General features: G+C 40.9%; 2 protein-coding genes across 7 annotated transcripts in view; one reads left to right on the top strand and one right to left on the bottom strand.

Moving 5' to 3' along the window:
- The window catches only part of urb1 (URB1 ribosome biogenesis homolog), an 83,918-nt gene extending 70,183 nt beyond the window's left edge, over nt 1–13,735 (top strand). For all 6 annotated transcript variants that reach the window (XM_084680144.1, XM_084680147.1, XM_084680148.1 and 3 more), the window contains 7 exons: nt 5,336–5,442; nt 5,539–5,682; nt 10,770–10,879; nt 11,709–11,903; nt 12,012–12,247; nt 12,485–13,072; nt 13,276–13,735. In XM_084680144.1, the coding sequence (XP_084536270.1) occupies nt 5,336–5,442; nt 5,539–5,682; nt 10,770–10,879; nt 11,709–11,903; nt 12,012–12,247; nt 12,485–13,072; nt 13,276–13,466 (1,571 nt within the window). In that variant the 3' untranslated portion in view covers nt 13,467–13,735. The remainder of the gene's footprint in view (nt 1–5,335; nt 5,443–5,538; nt 5,683–10,769; nt 10,880–11,708; nt 11,904–12,011; nt 12,248–12,484; nt 13,073–13,275) is intronic.
- A 20-nt stretch (nt 13,736–13,755) lies between these two features.
- On the bottom strand, nt 13,756–14,932 carry mrap (melanocortin 2 receptor accessory protein). Its single transcript, XM_084680159.1, has 2 exons — nt 13,982–14,932; nt 13,756–13,894 (listed from the first exon to the last, which is right to left on the bottom strand). Exons 1-2 carry the CDS (start codon nt 14,103–14,105, stop codon nt 13,794–13,796), a joined length of 225 nt encoding a protein of 74 aa, XP_084536285.1. The 5' UTR covers nt 14,106–14,932; the 3' UTR covers nt 13,756–13,793.
- Nucleotides 14,933–17,278: the final 2,346 nt, after the last annotated feature.

The following is a 17,278-nucleotide window of genomic DNA, read 5'->3' on the forward strand; positions in this document are numbered from 1 at the left end:
TTGTCATCCACCTAACTTATTGACACATTTCCCACTTAAATTAAAAGGTTCTGTCCAAAATAGTTGAATCCTGTTATTCATACTTATAACAAATGGATGTCTGTATTTCAAAAGACAAAACTATATATTTTAAAGGTCCCATGATATGAAGATTTCAATTTAGGAGGTTATTTAAAATAACCCGCCTCTCTCCTCCTCATGGCATTTAAAGCTACAGACACAGAAATGGCACGTCCTAAGGAAAGCTCATTGTGGGACTGCTCGTAGTGGCTGTAATGCTGCACCAAGGCTGAATTTCGGGAAAGAGACTTCAGATACAATATTAGGGGACCACTAAGGCATATATAAAAGCATTCAAAAACAGCCTGTCATGGGACCTTTAAAGACCAAAAAAATACTTAGTTTAACAGATAAAAAAAAAAATCTGATTTAATCCATAGACTCAAATAACTAATTCCAGCATATTTGGTTAATGTTAATACACTGTTCAGTTTACCCTTCTTCTTTTAAACTGAGGGAAACAGTTTTGCTTGTTTGGCCAATATTTAAACCCCCTATACATTGATGTTATCCTTCCTATTAATTAATTAGTTATTAGCTAGCCCTGATTTAATTTGATAAACCCTTTGATTACTTAAGTAACTCCTTTCCAGGAGAATGTTCTTGGTCTGGTCATCCATTCATCCACCAAAGTCGTTTTTGGCCTTTTAGTGTTCCTTAACTTAATTGTGCAATCTTTCTTTTCAACATTGTACCAAATCGCTGATTTGACCATGCCTAATGTTTTTGCCATCTGATGGATTAGGTTTTTCAGCCTAAACGTTGACTTGCCTTACTGATAGGGCTCGCAATAAACTTTTTTACTTGGTAACACTGGTGCTCCCAACTTTAAAAAGTTAGGAGCACCAGGATATTTTTTGGAGCACCCTCCGAATATTAAGGAGCACCACAACGAAAATGTTATACCGTATTTTTCGGAAATAAAGCCGAAGTTTCTACACCGATTTGACATTTTTCTTGTGGTGGTGAGGCTTATATTTCGAAGTTATAGAACATTTTTAAAACGTTTGTATAACGTTCTATATTCTAAAACACGCTTCAAAATGTACTAACTAGCCTAATGAGAAGGCTAACAAGTAACACTAGCATGGTAGTAGCATTGCTACAAGTATTATGCTAGCTAACGGAGCCCGGAAGCTAACTAAAGCTAGCTAGCTACCATTTCAGAAAAATAACTTGCGCTTTGGGGACCATCGGAAATATTTAGAACTCACGCGTCTAAAGGTAAATATTAGTTCATTCCCGGGCAATAGAAAACAAATTTCGCACTTACTTTGACTTTGAATTGTGTTGCAAAGGCATGCTGTAAGATCACTTATACTCGTGCTTGGTATCATTGTTCCCGTGTCAAGTGCGGAATATATTCCAGTGCGGTTTATACTCAGATTTACAAACACAAAGCTCCCATTCTGGTGGGGTAAGGTTTATAGAAAATGTGGCTTACTTTCCAAGAAATACAGTATATAGAAAACATAAATTTCGCACTTTGACTTTGAAGTGTGTTACAAAGGCATGCTGTAAGATCACTTATACTCGTGCTTGGTATCATTGTTCCAGTGTCAAGTGCGGAATATATTCCAGTGCGGTTTATACTCAGATTTACAAACACAAAGCTCCCATTCTGGTGGGGTAAGGTTTATAGAAAATGTGGCTTACTTTCCAAGAAATACAGTATATATGTTTTGCGCATAATTTTGCTCCCTGTCATGTGACAATAGAGCACAGCACAAGGAGTGATTGATGGCTAATGTTAACCAATCTAAAATCAGCATTAAAGTTAAGAACGTAATAGTTTTGTATATACTAGTGTAATAATTTGACCAATACGCTGTTCCTAATGGTCCAGAAGACGTTAAGTTAATAAATCTGTTTATTGACCTCCCGAATGTTCGCAGAGGTAAATAAACATTTTTAACCAATCAGAGAGTTGTTCTGTTCACAAAATAAAGTATTTGTTATTGAAACTCCAGTTGTTGATATGTTGCCTTGGAGATGTAGTGACGTCACCAGTGCAAGTGCAGCTGATTGCTCTGACAACATGGCATCTGCTCCAGATTCAATGTGTTTGATTGGGATCTTCCCACGTACTGTTGTAGTATTTAAGAAACCAAATGTTTACTCTTCGAAATGCCTTTGTCGCCTCGATTTGTTAAAACAAATCGACCTACGGTCTCGGTTAACAAACGTTTTAACAAATCTTGGTTTACAAAAGCATTTGCAGACCTGTCGAGGAGTAAACATTTGCTGTTTACGATATGTAACATTGGATAGAACAGTGGACCGTCACTAGGGCTGTCAACGAATATTATATATTCGAATAGTTAAAAACTGGTTTTCGAATGTGAAAATTAATATTTGAATGTTAAAAAATAAAACGCAGCAGCAGCGGCGCGACTGTCTGCTTTGTGGGTAGTGTTGTTTTTGGCGGCCTGTTTTAATTTCAGTTTAGTCTGTGTCAAGCTGTCATTTTAGTTTTTATTAGTTTTAGTCACGTTCATACTCTTTTTAGTCTAGTAAAGTTTCAGTCGACTAAAAGTCTGAACATTTTAGTCAGACTTATCCATGACTATCTTTGTGTAGTTTTAGTCATTGAAAACTGATGACATTTGGTCTAGTAATTTAAGTCAATGAAAATTGTATTTTAGTCTCTTTTTAATCAAAACAGAAGTAGTCTAAGCAGTTGTCTCAGGATGTTAATGCCAAAACCATTTGTCTAATGTAGGCCTATTGGTCTAAGGTAGGCCTATTCAAAGTCAAGTTGTTGATGCCAAATTCAGTTCAGTGTGATTGCTATGTGAATGACAAAACTAGCTACAGTATTTGGCCAACAAGGGATAATTAGTTCACATGCAGTCAGTCAGGTAGGAAGAACCTTCTCTCATACAAACAAATACACACGCACGCACACAGTAGCTACACACACTAGTCACACGTGGTAGCCCACTTCACACACACACACGTTTGTCTCATACTCTCAGTCGTTGTCAGCTCCAGTGGCTAACGTCTAAAGCTAACGTCAAAATGAGACACATTAAGCACAGCCTCATGAGTTAGCTAATAATAATAACGCAACTAAACAAGACGAAATAACGTTATAACATTTCGTCTCGTTTTTATTTAGTAAACTCCATTTTGTCTCGTTTTTATTCGTCAACAATATTGTATTATACATTTAATTATAATCATCGTCACATCACCAGCATTTACGTTGCGTCTCGTCTCGTTTTCGTCACTTGATAAAGGTTTGTTAACAACAATATATTGTCATAATTTTGTTGACGAAAGCAACACTATTTGTGGGTGTATTTAACGTTAACAGAAATATTACTAGTGTGGGCTAGTCGCTACTGTACTGACTGTATATTGCATGAATAAAATAGACTAGGCTACAACAGCTTCATGCACTGGTTTGATTATTTGCCGTTTAATGCCAAGGAAGAGTTCCATGTTTAACCCAGCTTGCTCGGAGCTTTCAATGTCGATTCTATACTGTAGAACAGTGGTTCTTAACCGGGGGTACGCGTACCCCTGGGGGTACGTGAAGGCAGTCCAGGGGGTACGTGAGATTTTTAAAGATTAGCATCCATCCAAATTAGCATCCATTCAAAAATCCTTTAAAAATAGTTATTATAGCCTATTATACGGCTCTTCAGAATGTTCCAAAAAGTTATGTTGATTTGTATGGGCCATATGTAGGTTAAATGTCAGCGTTCGCAGGTCTGTAATTTCTTGATAATCATCGCTGCAAAAAGGTTATGACCGCTGTCATTGGCAACGGGTTTTGTGCTTCTAATTCACATCTTTCATATCATTCCGCAAGTAGTCAGGTCATTTAACGTAACGGAAAGTCATTAAAACTTGAAGTCAAGTAATTTGCTCAATGTTTTCTGGTCAAATTTGAATAGCTCTTGGCTAGTAGTGTGCATTGAATGTGATGTAATGTTGAATGAACACTACATTTTGTATTGCTTGAAGGAAGCTGAGGTGCACAGAGAGAGAAAATAAGATGGCAATTTGTTGTTTCATTGTCTTCTGCAGGATTAAATACATCTAAAAACCCACCCATGAGTTGTGCCTGTTCATGCCCTGAACACATCCGTTACAATGGCATAGCCCTGCGTATTAGGGCCTACATCTTTTTTTCAATCAAAAATATTTTACAAGGGGTACATTACAGAAAAAAGGTTGAGAACCACTGCTGTAGAACGTCAATTAATGTTAATAATATTTGTTTCAATCACTGAATGAAGCCTGCCATATTTGGGACAAGAATTGCAACCTTAAATTGCTTGCACAAAACTCTTGATCAGCCCTCAGCATTTGTTTATTGTTGTCGTTTATTTAAACCGCTATGCACAGAGCGCACGACGGTGCGAGAGAAAGAAAGAAAGAAAGAAAGAAAGAGTGCGTGTGTGCGAGCGAGAGGCCAAGGTCTGCGGTCAAGGCCAGTAGTTAATTTACTTATTTTTGTGTAGGTAATATGTTAAATATGTTCAAACTTAACTACTTGTATAGGTAATTTATTTGTCTCGTTGTATTAAAATTCGAAATGTGTTTTTGTAAAGGGAATATTTGAACGTCATTTTTTAGCAATTTTGACAGCCCTACCCACAAACTTTGCAGTAAGCTAATTAGCAAGCGTTTTATAAATAAATGAAAACATGGTCGCGCCATAACAATTATTTGCACTCGCACAAATGCTGTCAAATATATTTTTTGGTGGCATAGATACAATTTTAGGAGCATATGCAACCAATAATCGCAATAATAGCCCTTGATTGTGATGTTATTTTCTTAATTTTGAGTTAACAGCAATATATTCCCTTGAAATGACCTTTTATCAACTTATTTGTAAATTTAAAAAGCGAATGACATACCTGGCTAGGCCATGTAACAGCTGATCAGCCAACTGTCCGTTTACTTTTGATCCATTAAAAAGGGGGGTAACACAAGTAAAAAGTGCCTTAATTCCTACACTGGGGAGGGGGGGGGGTAGACTAGTGATAGACTAATGTATTCTGCAGAGAAGGGAAACTGGCATTGGTCACGTTTTTTATCCACAACGTAGTTAAGGCGGCAGGCGTGTGTTGCTTAGGCGGCCGCCTTAGCTACAAAGTGCTGCGGGAAACTGTGGTATAAAGCTAAAATAACGTTATCACAGTCCACATACTGTATTTTTGGAACTGACTACATACATATAATTTTTGAATTGGTTAGTATGTATGTATTCATTGAAGATTAACGTATTCATGAACATTTGTCTTTGATTTTGCAGAGGACCACATGTATGTTTTAGTTAACAGGTTCCTGCTATGTCATCAGAGTCTAGACCTCAGAAGAGTCCCAGAGTTCTTCAAGCTCTTCTACAGCTTTGACATGGAGGTAGGGTTGTTTTGGCACAAGCCTAACAAGAAGCTGGAGACATAGGTAAAACGTTTTAAAGGGTTGTGGTGTGAAAGTGTGTGTTTTACTCTGCAGCACAAGGTTGAGCGAAAGTGGATCATCAGTGTCCTGGAAGAAGGCTTGGCTGATAGATACTGCTATGAGCTATGCGACCAACAGGGGATTTTCCAGACCCTGCTAGGCTTCAGCAGCAGTTCCCTCTGTGATGAGCAAACTCTGGTATGTTCATGTTCTTTTTGTCCGAGCAAAATAATCCCCTTGTAGAATGCTGACTTTAGGTGGAATGAGTTGATGAGTTGCTCACAGTTTTAGCTCCTGTGCATTACATTTACATGTAGCAGACACTTTTATCCAAAGGAAGGAGGAAAAGCAAGCAACAATAATATAATTTACAGCAAGTACAAGTAGTTAAATCAGTTACAACTAGCCAACAAGTGCAACAAGTCCCTCAATAAATGTCATTGTGTTCCTGGAGTTCCTGGATGTAGTTGGGTGCAGTCCCGTTCACCGCTCAGAAGGTCAGAACCAGCGTCTTAAATCTGATGCGGGTCGTGATGGGTAGCAAGTGGAGGGCGATGAAGAACTGGGTAACATGGGAGCATCTGGGTAGGTTGAAGATCAGGCGGGCTGCTGCGTTCTGAATCCTCTGGAGAGGGTGGGTTGCGCATGCTGGGAGACCACCGAGAAGCAAGTTGCAGTAGTCCAACTTGGAGAGGCCAATCCCTTGACTGGCAGCTGGGTGGAATGCTCAGACAGCTATCTCCTAATCTTCCGGATGTTGTAGAAGATTAATCTACACGACCGGGAGACTGCAGCAATGTGGGCCGTGAGGGTGAGCTTGTCATCCATGGTAACCCTGAAGTTCCTGGCAGAGGATGAAGGGGTCAACGTCGCAGATCCCAGGGTGATTAAGAGATTGTGGGCGATAGAAGGTTTGGCCGGGATGTTGAGAAGTTCCGTTGGAGTTCAGCTGGAGGTGATGCCTGATCATCCAGGCGTAGATGTCTGTGAGGAAGGCCTTGATTCTAGCAAAGATCTCCAAATCAGTCGGGGTACAGCTGCGTGTTGTCAGCATAGCAGTGGTAGGAGAAGCCATAGGAGGAGTGAGAAGATCGTGCAGGCCTGGTTGACAGGGGACAGAGAGTGTCAACGCAGTTAATGTGGATATCAGGATGTTGGTGGCAGTGTCGGTGGGGTGAGTCGTGAACTCGTCAATGGGAGGGAGGGATGATGTTACAATGGAGGAGAAGTTGTAGAGGGATAGGGAGCAGAGATTGCGGCGGAAAGTTACGAGCGGTGGGGAGGCAGGAGGAGTTGGGAGGGAGAGACCCATAACTGGATAAAGAAGTGATCAGAAATGTGCAGTGGGGTTGAAGAGGTTAAGTCAGTGATACAGTTACGTGTCAGGATGAGGTCGAGCTGTTTTCCTGCCTTGTGGGTCGCCGGAGTGTTCAGCAGCGTCAGCTTGAAGGAAGTCAGGAGACACATGAAGTCGACGGCCTGCGTTGGAGTTGCCGTGTTCTCTGGGCGAATCCATGTCTCTGTCAGTGCAAGGTCATGAAGAGAAGCGTCCCGGCAAACGCCGGGATGAAGTCTGCCTTGTTCGCAGCAGACTTGTAGTTCCAGAGCCCTATAGAAAGAGAGGGCAGGTGGAGAAGATCTGGATAGATAGCAAAGGTTAAAAGTGGGCCGTGTATACTTTGTAACATATCTACGTGTGCGAGTGGTGTAATGAATGGGAATTCTGGAGAAACACATGTTAACTATGAATATGTTCTAGGTAGATTAGAATACAAATAGGGTGAGACCAGAGAATGTCTAATATGGGGAGAACTGTCACTATCGGGAAACATCCGGCTTCTGAACTGGTTGCAGTTCCACTCTGGTTCCATATGAGGGCATAGATTTTAGAGGGCATAGAAGTTGCTTTTTTGTTCTAAAGCCTTTTAAAAGGTCAATGATGTCATACACATAGTACGGCCAGAGATACTGCTTTACGGCAAGCTCTGAGTCAATCCTTTCGTCTCTCGAGGAGTTGACAACACAGCTGACAGGTTAGGCTCTCCCTGTCAATACACATGCTAGAAAGAGTTTTGGTTTGCTAATGTTTCAAAGACCACACCAACATTTTCACACACACACACTTAGGATCCTGCCATCAAGCAGGATCTCTGGTTGTAATCAGTCGTTCACAACCGATCAGCATTCTTTAACAGAATGCTAGTGTGTTATGGGCAACAACGATTCACCCTGTAAGAAATTGAAATGACATAAGCACTCGTTCATGCAACTTTTGACCAATAATCCATGTTGAACTTGCAAAAACTGCAATCAATCAGTCGTTGATTTCTCAACGACAATCAGGCGAAAGATACACATTTTGCAGTTTACCTCCTTAGACTCCCATTCATTTTGCACTCGCCTGCAATCACCCCCAGTGGAACTCTGGTGGAACTGCAACCAAATTCGGTACAATGGGGCTAAATAGGGAGTGGACAGGCTCTCAGTAGACGGGCTCTGCTGATACTAATCAGAAGAGATGATCCGGCCTCGTCCTTCCTCGGTGGACTCCCGCAGGTAGACTCCCTGTCTTTGTCCGACTGAGTCTTCGTGCACCGAGGCTACAAGACGAGGCTGCCGCTGCAGTGCTAGGCTGCCTTAAGCTTATCTAAACAAAGCCGGGTCTCAACACGTCACAAGTACCCAAAACTACTAGATCCCGTTCTGCTCAACCCGCGAAACTAACTTAATTTAGCACAATAAATTGAAACAACCTCTGGCTACTTAGTTTAGATGACACACACAAAGTTCACTCAGCAACAACATTATGCCCTGTGGCTGAAAAGGGGTATTGAGTATTATTCAAGAACAGAAAACATAAGTTAAATAGTTTGAAAATTGACTGAACAGAATTTGAAAGAGGTTATAGTTTGAAAATACATGGCAAAATCTTTTTTTAAGAGTCATGAATTGAGGGTTGCTAGGGTTTCTACAAAGAAATGGTGAAGCAGCAAGCCAGTAACACAGTAAATAAGGTGATGAATGAGTGATTGTTGGAGAAATGGAAAATGTAGACAAGAGACAAGGAAAACATTTGGAATTAAGGGTAAAACAACGTAGAGAAACTCAATTGACACGAGACACACACCCAGGTAATTAAAGATAAACATGATTTGACAAGATAATTGTAATTTCTGGTTAATTCTGCAGTATTAAGAAACATAATACATTAATAGCAGTGTCAATGATGTCTGCAATCATAGGTTTCATAATTTGTTCAATAGTATCCACAAAGCCACCGAACTCTAGAAGTGCCGAGCAGGGGTCATTTGATCCCTTTTGATTAGATTTTAATCTTTCCACCCATCCTTTGAGCCCACCACCCATGGGAGGGTTAGTGCCCCAGTAGGGGGACTCCATATTGCTGCTGGGAGACTTGAACGTGCACGTGGGTAATAACAGGGACACCTGGAGAAGCGTGATTGGAAGGAACGGCCTCCCTTCAGAGGTTGGGGCCATTGTACTGGAGTGGGAAATGTTCAGGGCTTCCATTGCTGAAGCTGTGGTGGAGAGCTGCTGCCTCAAGGTCCTGGGTGCTTCAATAGGCGGTAACCTTCGAACACCATGGTGGACACAGGTGGTCAGGGAAGCCGTCCGACTGAAGAAAGAGGCCTTCTGGGATATGTTGTCCCGGAGGTCTCCGGAGGTCTCTGGAGGCTGTTGTAAGGTAGCGACAAGCCCGAAGGGCCCCGGCCTCTGCTGTGAGAGTGGCAAAGCAGTGGGTGTGGGAGAAGTTTGGAGAAGACATGGAGAAGGACTTTCGGTCCACACCAAAGTGCTTCTTGGAAACGTCTGCCATCTCAGGAGGGGGAAGCAGGGAACCATCAAAGCAGTGTACAGCAAAGATGTGACGCTGTTGACCTCAACTGAGGAGGTTATCGGGCAGTGGAAGGAACACTTTGAAGAACTTTTAAATCCCACCACACCCTCTATGATAGAGTCAGAGCCGGAGGCAGAAGGGGGATCAGATTCAATTTCCCTGAAGGAGGTCACTGAGGTTGTCAAACTACTTAAACTGAAATGGGTATCCTCAGGAGGGTGGCTGGCGTCTCCCTTAGAGGTAGGGATGAAGAGCTCAGTCATCCGTGAGGAGCTCGGAGTTGAGCCGCTGCTCCTTTGCATCAAAAGGAGCCAGTAGAGGTGGATTAGGCATCTGGTAAGGATGCCTCCTGGGCGCTGCTGGGAGGAGGCCTCGGAGAAGACCCAGGACTCGGTGGAGAGATTATATCTCCATACTGGCCTGGGAACGCCTCGGGGTCCCCCAGTTGTAGCTAGTTAATGTGGCTTGGGATAGGGACGTTTGGGGGCCCCTGCTGGAGCTGCCTCCCCCCGTGACCCGACTCGGATAAGCAGTTGATGATGGATGGATGGATGGTTGGATCTTTGCCTTTTGAGGCTGCTATTCGCCTTTCTATCAGCAGATGTCTCAAGGGTTCGCTTGAACAAGTCTGTCATTCAGACAAAGGTTATGCAGACTAAATAATATATGTCTAGGAAAGTATGTATAGTTTATATATAGTCTATAATTATGAGAAAATTCTTGAAGGCTTATAAATTATAATAGAGACACAGACAGACTACTGTGCTCTGTGACTCCTCTATTTGGCCTCTTTGTCTCTACTCCAAGCAACAACTTCCTCCTTCACAATTAAAGTCCCTCTTTTCTAATACCAGGTGCCTAACATTATAACAGCCCACTCAACAGTTCCTTTTAACGTTGTCTATTGAAATCCACGCAACATTCCAAAGAATTTAATTTATTCTTGAGCTGTACGTATCAGAATGGAATGTTGGGTAACTGAAATCTTTGTCTGAATGATAGACTTGTGCAAGGGAACCTTTGCAACATCTGCTGATAGAAAGGCGAATTGCAGCCTTGAAAGGCAGGGGGGGGGGGAAATGTCTGAATGCCCAATTAAATCAAAACATGAGCAAAATGGCCATAAATCAGCAATCAGTGTGATTTTGAAAATAAATAAATACTGGGTGATAAAACACACATCTAGGAAAAGCACAAGAAAAGCAAGAAAGCATAATCCTGGCATTTGATTGCGTGCGAAGATACAAATTTGTAGCAAAACCTTTTACAGTGCTTGCATATCATTCTGTCTTCATGCATATGATTCATACCCAGAAAGTAGAACTGAATTGACATTCATTACAAGATTATTAGTAAAATACACGTGCATTGTTTAGCATTTTGGAACTGTCAACGTGTACTAAAAGTTCTTCTTGCTTCCCATTAGGTTCAGATTTTACATGTTTTACACCAGGCTGTCCAAGTAACCAAAGCTGCTTACAACTTCACCAAGGGTCATGGATTGATAACCTGGGCACAACAATTAGTGGAGAGGAGGTGAGCACTACTGTACTGGAGCAGTATAAAAAGTATTTTTACGAGTGGTGGGCATAGATCATTAAAAAAAATCTAGATTCATCTCACTGTAATCTTTGAATTAAAATGGCTCATTTGAATTCTGCTGAAGGCATTCAGATTGTGTGCCACCCAAATAATGACTAAAAGTAAGTCTTTGAGAATGGGTTTCTCAAGCCAGGTGAGCGAAGAGATTAGTTAGCTTGGCTGATAAAGCTTTGCTGACGGGCTTGCCTCGGTTGCACTCAAAAATAGTAGTTTGACGACGACTTTCCCCTGCGCTACATCAGTGCTTGGCCCGGCATCTTCCGCATTAGCTAAGGGATGCGTTTAGGCGGTATTTGAGACTGGAAGAACTCCTACAGTAAACTAATTCCGCATAGCACAAGGTGCAAACAAGCTTAGTCTTGTTGAGGTTTCCATTGGGAAGCTTCTTAAAAATACATTTTCCCTGAAGCAAACCCGGTGGCTTCATAGCTGCATCCATGTTAGCATGTCACGTTTGATGTGGTAATTTCATACACAAGGCATACACACAGGTTTGAAGACTCGTTCTCGCCCCCTACAGTGCAATTCAGCTAGGTATAAATCCGCGCAAAATATTAAGGTGAAAGTCATCATAGCTTGCATAGTATAGACCCAGCTCCCAACCCAACTTTGAGAATAGATTAACAGAGATATTTTTTTATCGCCCGATAAGTCTCACGTTAACGCCGATATCGGCCATCCACACATTTTTACAGATGTATTCCAAGAAAGGTTGAACTGTTCTTTTTATATGTGTTAACGGAACCTTTTTTCTCCATTTCAGACACCTTGATCAGTGTGTTCTCAGTGCAGTCATAGATCTGATCCATGTGGTATGGTTTACCAACCTTGGGCAAAAAGAAAGCCAGAACATGGAGGCCACTGCGGAGAATAAACCTCAGAGGCACACAAAGTGCTTACCGCTTCCTCTCATCAATGAGTTCTTGTGTCTCTTCTCCACCATCATCAGACACCTGAGGTAAAAGAGAAACCCATTTACGCATTACAAAAATGCATGTCCCCTAGTGTTTTTGGTTTGTAAATAAAAATGTGTTCTTTATTGACTTGCCTTTTTTGCTGTGTGAAGGGGTGTGAAGGCTGCACATCTGAGCCTGTTAGTGGATACACTGAGCTCTGTTTTGAGGCATCGAAGGACAGCTCTCAAAATGCATGAATTGAGCGACTGGCTGACTCTGCAACCACAATCCCTGTCTTCCTCTGCTGCCCTCTCTCTGCTCCACTGCTGGGCCTCAATGGCCCATGATGAAGCTCTCCTGACCCTATTGCAACATGTGGCTGAGAAGCACATGATGGAGTTGTTCGGTTAGTGCCATGATTGTCTGCCCGATACTGACTTATCTGGTTAACTTTCTGTATTATTGTTTTATGTTCAGTGGATAAGCTTACAGAGAAATGCCCTATTCTGCTAATTACTGCTCTTGTCCATCAGTAAACTTTGTACATCTCATGGTCTTTCCTGGTTCTCTATGCTGGGTATTGATGATTGTCCTTCTAAATGACATGAGTTAAACATGGGTGTTTGTTTATCTCCCCCCTCAGAGACTGTGAAGGACAAAGGCTGTAATTTCTTTTCTACTCGGTCTTGTGCCCAAGAAGGGGAACAGATGGATGATGCTGAGGTGGAAAAGCAGAAACAGACTATTCTGGCTAACTGTAAACCTCACCTTAGGATTATCTTCACATACTGGGAGCCTGTTTCTCCAATCTCTGAGCTGAAGGGCAGTAAGCATTCCCAGGAAAGTGACAGTGAACATCTTAGTTGTCAAGTCAGTGCCACAGCACACCTGCTCATAAAGTGGTCATTAAGATCATTGATCGAAGAGAAATGTAATGAAAGGGGAACAGTAGACTTCATTCAGTGGTTACAAAATGTGGCAATACCAAACAAAGGCATAATGGATGCACTACTCGGTGATCGTGCACTGAAAGCAGACCTTCTCAGGCTGTATCACCAGATGTCTGAGCACCAGTCCCAGTCCTGGACTTGCTCAAGAGTTGAGATGTTCCAGCTCTTCACAAGCATCATGATACACTTACTGGAGGCATGCAGCAGCCCCTCTAATAACCTGCATCAAGTGGTGCTCTCTTTTTGTTTGACAGAGACTACACATGGCCAGTCCAGAAAAGGTAAGAGAATCAATTTTCAGAGAAAATCATTGACTTTATTGTCTTCTCTGATAGTTTTGCATTAGTACACAAATGTCAGTGAAATGTCAACAGAAAAAGGAAAATGTTAAGAATTACACAGTATTACTGCTTTGATAAAAAAAAAAAAAAAGTAAATAATTTTAGGTCATGTCTCTCCCCACTCCCCCCCTTCCCATTTTCAGAAGCTGGGCTGATGCTGCTGTCACAATACATATATGAAATGTGGAGTGGAGCCACATCCCCAGAGGTGTTTCTGTTACATATCAAACTGGTAGCAGGGGCTGAGGAGAAAGGACCGAAAAAGTCACATTCACTGGCCCAAAGATCTGTCAAAAGTATTTGTAGTGCCATTAGTCAATCAGTGAGTCTTTGAAGACAATATATTCAAAGAGAAAGTTCAATCCTTCTATTTGTGAACTACAGTGTGTACTTTAGTTTTCATATTAGTATTTTCTACATTGAAACTTTAAAATGTGAACTGCTTAATCAAATGTAACATTATCAAACCTTGCATAACGTGTTTAGATAAAACAAAGATTTGTTATATACCTGTTAAGCAGAAAAGGAACTTCTCAGCTGTGTGGTTTGGGTGCTGTGTGGTCTGTGTAAAAGATTGAATAAACTGAATTTCCCAGTTGTGAATTCTGGTTCATTGCAATTCTTAACAAAATACTGTTGCTTCATCAACACTGTAGAACCCTTACCGTTGCATGTTCTTAGGGTGTGAAATGAGTATTAAAATTCCAAAAAAGAAACTCACAAACACAGCCAAAAACATCCAGAATATTATAACAACGGAATCTATCAAATAAAGTTAAAATAAGTAATTAGCATAAAATCATTGTACTGAAACTGATTTTCCAAATGGTAAGAAATGTAACTACTTACACTTGTTATATTTGAGTTTGTGTTCATCCACAACTACAGGGTCTATGTAATCATAATAGTATTCAAATTCCCATGTATATAAGAGATGAGAGAAATTGGTAATGTTCTCCATTTTGATGTTCATCCAGAAGTGGGGGTGTCACATCTTGGTTAAACAAGCACAAGGACAGTTCACACCATAACTGTAAATGCAGAGTACTGGCTCATTATACTTCAAGTTGACCTTATTCCTAACGTAGGTAAAAGGGTTTAATTTAATCAAAAACTTGAGGCTACAATTTCAAGTTAAATTGTGAAGTGTGCTTGCGTTGGTTGCCAATGGGTCCGGTGATATGATGGGCTATGTTGCAGCCTCACATGATAGAAGAAGTTGCATGACAACAAAAACATTGGCCAGTTAGTCGGACTCATTTCTAGTTCATTTGGTTCCATAAAGCTATGTCAACGTAGTTCGAACTCGGTTACTCTGGCAATTTAGACTGCGAAACTAGTCTATTCCGGGGCAGACTAACTGTCAAGCTTAAGGCCAAAATATGCTTCTGCGTCTCCGTTTACGGATGGGCGGGCGCACGGATACGCATGTATACGGACGGATAGACTGCGTTCAAGGTTCTCCGTTGGCTGTGGGTGCTGAAAACAATTCACCGCCAAAAGAGTAGGTGGCGCAACGTTTTTTTGTAAGACGTCGTGGAGTGTTTATTTACCTCGGTTACCGAGAAGTCGGAGCAAATTTACAAATTAGCTGTTTAGTCAATAAACTATGCAAATTTTCAACAACTACACTGCCCATTTTTCTGCATTGCTTTTGCTGTGGTGGATTGTATGATCCATGTTTTACTTCTCGGGCTGCTTAAGAGTAGGGTGCACGCGCAATTAGCTTGACTACTTAAATCTGACTTGAATTAGTAGGACTGCGTGAGCTTGACTTGTTAAGCTAATTCAAGTCTGGTTTGGGACTTTAAGTCCAATTTATTTGAGCAGCCTTTATGGAACAGGCCCCTGGAAATCTGAGAAGGGTCCAAATGCAGTGCTCCCTCCTCAGGCCCCTCCAAACCGGAACTCTATCCTCAGGCCCCTGAAGACGGAACTCTCTCCTCAGGCCCCTTTTTTCATGTGTATCCGAGGTATTAGCGCCACCGCTGGTCGGAGGATACTGCAGGCTATTTATATTAATAGGCTAACTTACATTGAACTTCGGTTTTAGCATAAGTCAATAGTGTTTAACAAAGCGGAAATTAGCATTGCGGCTAGCGTTAGGTACAGAGTTCTAAATTAACACCCGCCAAATGCGGGCTGAATTTCATTTTCATATTAAAAACTCGCTAGCCAGTTTGGCCGGTGATAGCCTAAATGAGGCATTTCATCAACGATACATAAGGCTATGTTCTCGGCATGGTTATTGTTAATTTATCCCCCTGCAGTAGCCTAAGTTTCCCATGAACACCGTGCCGTAATCCTACGTTATTGGAATATGGAATATGGAATATATGTTTAGTGCTATTACAGATCTTTATGATTGAAGTGGTAATTGATGAAGCAACATTTAACATAAATACAAGGATGGATATTGATTTCAGATTAAGAAAGTAGTGTTCTTTGTATTATCAACGTTAAAAAATGAATTATTTCAGAGCCGGCTCTTGTTGCCGTGGAAACAATAAACAATAACACGAGCCAGCTGTTGCTGCTGCAAATGACCAACGGAAAAAATGTGATATTCTATAATGACCACTAGATGACGCTAAACTGCCAAACCTATTTTCTATGCTTGCCAGGGTTAGAACAGTGATCATGTTTGTAATGTTAGCAATACGTAACGCTAGCCGCAATGCTAATTTCCGCTTTGTTAAACATTATTGACTTATGCTAAAACCGAAGTTCAATGTAAGGTAGCCTATTAATATAAATAGCCTGCAGTACCCTCCGACCAGCGGTGGCGCTAATACCTCGGATACACATGAAACAAGGGGCCTGAGGAGAGAGTTCCGGCTCTAGGGGCCTGAGGAGAGAGTTCCGGTTTAGAGGGGCCTGAGGAGGGAGCACTGCATTTGGACCCTATTGGAGAATTGGACCCTATTGGGAAATCTGGCTAATATAACAAGTTTACAAGAAGTGATCAATAACAACGTCCCTTTCTGAAGACTAGGGGGTCTTGTGCTGGGTTCTAAATGAACTTTTTTGATCACCAGCCAATACAAATTTCCACTAGGCAAATTATTTCCGGTGAAAACTAGAAAGGTACATTTCCTGAAGAAAATGTGTGTTTGCTGTTGAAAAGATAAATAGTGAAGAAGGTTTTTAAAAGAGGTATGTGCAATAAACGATGTGAGTATGTGGTAATGTAGGTGAGAAAAAACATTTAATGCCATCACGATAGAAACATTTATAAATGCATTTCAATATTTTTTCACTGTTGAAAAATGAGTTATGAAAAGAGGATATAATTTACTTTCATAAGTTTAAAAGCGTTAAAAGTATTCAAGCAAATATAGTGATGTTAAAAGTATAAAGCAGACGGAGACCTCATCAGACACAGGTTTTATTTGTTTACATTTTGAATCGACAATTTTTAAATCATTAACAGTAGTTAGTATCAGCCTCATATGTCTAGTATGTCAAGCCTCATATATACCACATACAAACAAAAAAACATCATCTCTCCATGGGAAAAAACAATAGTAAATATAAAGATGTAAATAAATATTTCTTAATATTCTCTGTATGAAAAAATTGTTTTGTCTTTGTAAATTTAATTGTCCAAGTAAATACGACTTGTTTATCAAACTGCATTAATCAGAAATAAGTTACAGTTAAATTGATCATCATTTAAGTGAACTGAAGTGAAATAAAACAGAAAATTGGAAGGAAAGAAAGAAAGAAGAAAACCCTTTCTGCAAAAAGCCGTTGGGTTTTCCCCAAAGATCTCACAGCATAGAGGCACTTTGGCCAACCAGAAGGAAACTTAAAGGGTCTTTTGGCAGTGCTTTCTAGGCTCTTTTTATATTGTCACTATCAGTAGTTGGAGGTGTGTGCTGTATTTTCAAAAGATGCATTGTTGGGGAACAGACATCTGTCAACCCGTCCTTCTTTGACCCATTATCATGTATCTAAAGATAGTAAAATATTATAGATAAGTACAGTACACAAGTAGCCTACTGTTGTGTTGATCTTGACCTTCAGTAAATATTTGTAAAGAAATGATACAATTGTATTTATAAAACAATTGGGTTCTATCAACGTATTTAGCTGTTTCTGATTGGACGAGAGACGTTCCATGAGTTGAAATATACCAGAACA

The sequence above is a fragment of the Hypomesus nipponensis genome, chromosome 18 (genome assembly GCF_054491055.1).
Source record: "Hypomesus nipponensis isolate SF chromosome 18, ASM5449105v1, whole genome shotgun sequence".
NCBI lineage: Eukaryota > Metazoa > Chordata > Actinopteri > Osmeriformes > Osmeridae > Hypomesus > Hypomesus nipponensis.

Coding starts and splice junctions, on each gene's coding strand:
- mrap (XM_084680159.1), bottom strand. CDS start 14,105: ATGAACATCAAAATGGAGAACATTACCAATTTCTCTCATCTCTTATAT. Junction 13,895..13,981: donor CAAACTCAAATATAACAAGT/GTAAGTAGTTAC, acceptor TTTATTTGATAG/ATTCCGTTGTTATAATATTC.